The sequence below is a fragment of the Saccostrea echinata genome, unplaced genomic scaffold, assembly GCF_033153115.1.
Source record: "Saccostrea echinata isolate AGI-Se365-2 ecotype Australia unplaced genomic scaffold, CSIRO_AGI_Sech_v1 ptg000030l, whole genome shotgun sequence".
Classification (NCBI taxonomy): domain Eukaryota; kingdom Metazoa; phylum Mollusca; class Bivalvia; order Ostreida; family Ostreidae; genus Saccostrea; species Saccostrea echinata.
Genome location: NW_026889779.1, coordinates 16,438,264 through 16,444,263, shown reverse-complemented (window position 1 = coordinate 16,444,263; position 6,000 = coordinate 16,438,264). Strand labels below are relative to the sequence as shown.

The following is a 6,000-nucleotide window of genomic DNA, read 5'->3' as shown; positions in this document are numbered from 1 at the left end:
CAATATAGACAAACTAAGGAATTTTAAACACAGTGGCAATCACTGAAATTGTTATATTAAAGATTATCATTCATAAAGTTGAAATCTAGTATGATAAGGCTTATTACTCTTACAAGATACATGTATGTATTTTTTTCATTACTTTACCGCTTGGTGATATTTAAGATATCCCAATCTTTTAACACATTCCGTCCATTCATAACATGCCATGTATAAACAGCCTTCATCTCGCAAAGAGTATTGACAAAGTCCATTTATGTTTACTCATGTATGTTATGTAACTGTTGGGTTGTAATTCCTCGAAAATGTTAGGGTTGATATCAAATAATAATTACGTTTACAATGCATAATTTTTAAACATTTTACAATCTTATTACATTTTTGCAAAAAGTTATGTTTTTTAATAAAAGTTTTCTCCCTATTGTTTGTTTGTTTACAATGATATACACATGCATTGTTAATGATATTACATAAAGTTTAATGTCATTTTTTTCTAGTCGATCCGTGATATGTTGTGGATGCCGTTGAATTGGAGCATTCTTTTTGTCAGTGTGGTGGTGGCAGAGTCAAGAAAAAGCAGACCAAATCATGACATATTGTTGGACATCAAGAAACAAAAACTACTTTCACTCATAAATGAGCTACGGAACAGCTACACATCACGAGACAACTCAAATGAGGAACAAAATTGGCAGGTGCGTTTAACTTCAACTTTTAAAACTACTTTATTAAATAAAAGTACAGAAGTGACAAAATTACTTTAAAAAAAAAATGGATATAGCAATATGTTACAAAATTTTTGTAGAATGCTAAAAGAAATAAATTTTAAGTCCTTATTAAATATGTGATAAACACGAATGTCTGAACATCACAGATGTTGTGAATTTTTTTTAATTAAGCATTTAGATATATCTAATATTTCTATAATACCATTAGGAATACAAAGTCACAATGGACCCTACAGATTCAACACCTCAATCGTTTCTGGACGAACTTTTTCCAAAGTGCAAGAATTTCAGTATGTGGTGTGCGTTTAAGCAGTTATTTCCTGGAGAAAATTTTACAGATGTTGAATATGGGGATGTGAAAGAGGAAGCCCGGTATGGTCTATGAAAAAGAATTATTCGTTTTTAGAATGCAAATGGATTTGATTTAGTCTAAAGAAACGAGAAAGTATCGATTAAGTGCAACTTTATTTTAAAATGCTTCATACACAAATACTACCCGATACCGGGTAAATATAGGAGTTGTGGTGGCGATACTCAATTAAGAAAGTTTCACACACACTTTTTCACCGTGTGAATGTCTGGGGAATTAGCTCGTAGTATGCCACTCGGCTTTCTACTGATTGCTATATCTGATGGAAAAGAGAAACAAATTCCTTTAAATCAAATTTATGTCTTTATTCTTAAAGCATCGGATGGAAAGTGTTTAACATTTTAAACACAAGATAACAAATTTCGATACACTGTTATAGATAAGTTTAACTTGATAAAGTCTAAACTTTTAATGTAACAAAAGAAGTCTCAGTTAGGTTATCTAAAATAACTAAGCTATTTTCTTCATAATTTCATTTTCTAGAGAGATCCTTGAATCCGAGAGTAGAAAAAGAACAGACGATCTTTCATCTTGGGGAAGTAAGTGGATGAATGAAAATATACATGAGAATGTTAAAAAAGCCGATATTTCTGTAATTGTTATTTTATCGTATTTTCAGAATACCTTACCTTCAATTGCCGGGATAAACATGTTTTTTCGGGGGTTAATTTTTGATTTCACTTGTTTTATCATTTGTGACAAGGTTCTAAATAACACGATTGGTCATTTTACCTGCTCTTTCAGAGTATACCTGCAGCTGGAGAATTGGTTGTCTGGTCGTCTGCCTACTAATAACTTTAAAGAGAGGTATTCAATTATTCAGATGATGAAATAGACTGAATGTTACTCATCTGCATATACAGCATATACAGCAATGATGCAATATCGAAATATAACAACAAACATTATTTTTCTCATATTACAAAATTATATTTATTTCCAGATTATCTATGGAAGAGGAAATTAGAGAGGTATATATTGTTGCTTTTATTTCTATTTTTAAATTAGTGATAAAGTGCATATATTAATGTTTTACTTACCAAAACATTTATTGTTGATTTTGATTTTGTTACACAATTTTCTTGTAGTGTTTCCAGGATTGATGCCTCAGTACAGTGCTGTATCATGTCGGACTGGCCCGAGGAAAATTCATATGTACCTTATTTCGCTCCGCTTCGAGAGGATGACTTGGAAATCGACGCCTCTGGAAGAAAATGTTCGAATTTTTACAGCCTTTCCGGAATCAAAGATAAGAAATGTAAAGGTTTATCTTAAAAATAACGATGTATCAAAAAAGATCATAAAGAATTTCGCATCATGGATTTGATTATATTAAGTTTGTGATGAGTGCTCAAATGGTCATAAATCACAGTTTTGGAGTATAAAAGTTTTTCATGCATTTTGTTGTAGTAAACGTGCAACGTCTGTTGTGTGTCGTTAATTTCTAAACATTTTCGACTTCTTCTCCAAAAGTGGGTCCATTTTAACAAATTAAAGCTGCCCAAAATCCATAGAAAGGGGGTTAAAATTTGATAAGATGATCAGAATATCAAGATTTTTGCATAAATTTTGTGTAGAAGTGTAGATTCTGAAGAGGATTGATAACAATTTTCCACATATATACATAAAACTTACATGCATAATTAACTTTGTAAAAATTAATAAAACATTATTTGATCAAAACTGAATAAACACTACACTGACAGGCTTCTGTAGTTTACATACCTGTACTTTAAGTGATTTTAAAAGATTTTTGAGTCTACACTTCACCAAGATGCTTGCATTTGCTTAATGATTTGACATTTTATTTTTGTATTTCTCGGCAAAACAATTTTCAAACATGTCATCCCAAATCTTACACTTGATTATGTTACTAGTAATCACAAAGTGATAATTTGAGGAAAACTTTTTCAAAAGGTTCTAAGTTAGTCTCTTTCCCTGGCCTTTCTAAAATGATCCACAATTCGTTTGCGGAACATTATGGGAAATCCAGGGAAACAGTCTAGTTCTAAATTTACTCCACATGAGGATGCTTGCATGTACATGTGTAAATGCCTTTTTGTTACCGAAATTTTTAAAATTCTTATGTTAATTTTGGTTTTCTTTGGTTCCCCCATTCTGCTTACTTGACAAAAAAAGGACGCCTCTCAAAAATTTTGCAGCATTTTACTCATATGTGTGATACATGTATTTATATCATATTTGATTGATTGATTATTTAGGGCTTTAAGCTACGGCGAGGCTTCATTAATAGACATGTATCAAATCCTATTATAGATGAACTCATCCGGAAATTATCCAAGCATTTAGCCGTGGGAGAAGCAATACAACGCGTAGGGATATTTTTGGGATTAACAGCTACCGATATCTGCATCATTAGGCAAGATTACAAAGGAGATTCGAAAGAAATCGCATATCGGTGCCTGAAAAAATGGACGGAAGTACGACCCAGCGAGGGACGGAAGGAGTTGGAGGATGCCATCATCAAAGCTGGATTGGGTGGTATTCTTCACAGAATTATATAATGAAACATTTTTGAAAAAAGGGGAAGGAATGACGTTTTAAAATCCTTAATGTGCATGGCTTACAGACTTTTTGTGTGACTGACTCCAGTTCACAGATTGAATCTTTACTATCTTGAGCACTTTCACACACATCTTATGAAAAATTAAGTCAAAATGATTTTTTTAAAAAAATTCTCCTTTCATATATATAGAGGCCTTCCACCTAAAAAAATGAACTTAAAGATGAAATCCATGAAAAAATTTCACTTCAAAACACACTATTAACACTGTAGAATAGTATGCTAAATTGACCTTTTCAGATATATATTTTCTTCCCAGTTTATCTAAAAATTAGATTTATTTCACTGAATTTCGAAAGTTAATTCGTTAAAAGACTATGAATAAATATAATCCTGGTTTCTTGATAAAATCACATTCTTCTAAGAATTCTAGATTTTGTTCAACTGATAGAATCTCTGGTCATTTGCTGTTCACTCGAGAAAAAAAGGCCGCGTATAATACAATCCTGTCTACTGTTGACAACCATCTGATTTCTTAAGTTTTTTTTCAGAATAAAGTAATATCAACGAATGAATGCATTTTTAGGATGTGAAATATAGTGTATGTGTCCCCCACCCCCCATTAGTTGTAATGACGATTGAATTTACCGTCTTTTGTCACGAGTAACAAGCAATCTGAGCAACTCTTGCAATATTTTCCAGTTTTATAGTTTTTTGGCCAGTTATTTATACATATTTATACACACACATGTATATTCTGAACATTATATTATTCTGTTTGTTATGACGTTTTCAGAGGTACACCAAACCTCTCAAACCGAACAAACTGGTAAATTTGTTGTTATTATATACTTCGTTTTTCTTTTCTTTGCTGGAAATGAGAATGAAAGGAGTGTTAATTAATAACTCTGATAAATCAGCTATATATTCTCAATCTTTTCATTTAAGATGTAGATAAAAATTACAATAAAGTCAAGGGAAAACGTTTTTACCATTTGCTTATCAAGAAGGAATGCTATTACATTCCATTTTTTGATTGTGAACACTTTGCTATATGCGAAAAGTTTCATTAGGATATTGAACTATCATATATTCATTTATCAGAGTATAAAGATTAAATAACGTCAGAAGTTTAGAAGACTAAACAAATCATTGTTGTAGTCTGTTTTAAGCATAATTCATATAGGCAGCTCTTATCAATTTGTTATGGTGTTTGAAATCAAAATGATCAAACTGAACAAATTTCTCCTTTCATTTCATTTTCTGAATGTTGTGCTGCAGCATTATTTTATTTTATTTTATTTAATTTTAATTTTTTACATTTTAAATTTTACATATTTATCTATCAAAGACTTTGTAACGATCAGTTGTGATGACGTATTTTGAAAAGTACATTCCTAAACCGAACAATTATAATCTTGTTCATTTTCGACAATTTTACCATTGATAAGTAATTACCGGTATTCTCAAAACACAACTGGAGAATAATGATTATGAAATTCACATCAATTTTGTAACTGCAGTAACATTATATTTGTGTGATTCACATTTTATATTTGATATATACTATTTCCAAATAATATGGAATGTCTATGTTTATAAAAATTGACACTTAAGACCCAAGTCATTTGTTTTTCTGTTATGTGTCAAGTTTATTCTTCTGTTTTGTATATCGAGTCAAACTCTGTAAAACATTCCAGGACAGCAAGAAGAAATTAAGGAAAACACCTAACTTCCAAAAGGAAAAAGAAAAAACAAAATACAAGCGCACTCAAAACAGAAAAAAACCTCATAAATTTGGTTTAATATGTTAGATGCGATTGTGAACAATTTGTAATGACGTTTAGGAATCAAATATTTTATATCTATACTGCACAATTGATTTTTTGTACCAAAGTATTGGCTTGTAAAGTAAAACTTAAGCTCATTATACATTGTATATTAAATAAAATCAACTTTTCAAAGTAATTATATGTTTTTCATCGTTTTCATGAATGTTTTATAACTTACAGTGTTGAATTATATATATATATATATATATATATATATATATATATATATATATATATATATATATATATATATATATATATATATATATATAAAACACAAAGAAATTTATGATTTTATGATACAAGGATACCCACTACCGCCCCAACCGTTCAACTCGAACGCTGCGAATCCGTCTCTTAACAGTACGTGAACAGGGTGCTAGACCGTTTGACCAACTTTGTAAGTTAAAAATCTTGCTTTCGATGACGATGGAATTCTTGTGGCGACATGGTTATTGAGAATGGAAGTAAGACACAGCTATTCGAAAACACACACACCCTCACACACACAGTCTTGGCTGCATATCATTATTTTAATTGTTTTTA

At 30.6% G+C, this 6,000-nt stretch overlaps 1 protein-coding gene across 1 annotated transcript; it reads left to right on the top strand.

Moving 5' to 3' along the window:
- The first annotated feature begins 504 nt into the window (after positions 1–504).
- LOC133196874 (uncharacterized) lies at positions 505–3,710 on the top strand. Its single transcript, XM_061332722.1, has 7 exons — positions 505–695; positions 937–1,100; positions 1,582–1,637; positions 1,843–1,905; positions 2,042–2,069; positions 2,187–2,356; positions 3,376–3,710. Exons 1-7 carry the CDS (start codon positions 510–512, stop codon positions 3,621–3,623), a joined length of 915 nt encoding a protein of 304 aa, XP_061188706.1. The 5' UTR covers positions 505–509; the 3' UTR covers positions 3,624–3,710.
- The last annotated feature ends 2,290 nt before the right edge of the window (positions 3,711–6,000 follow it).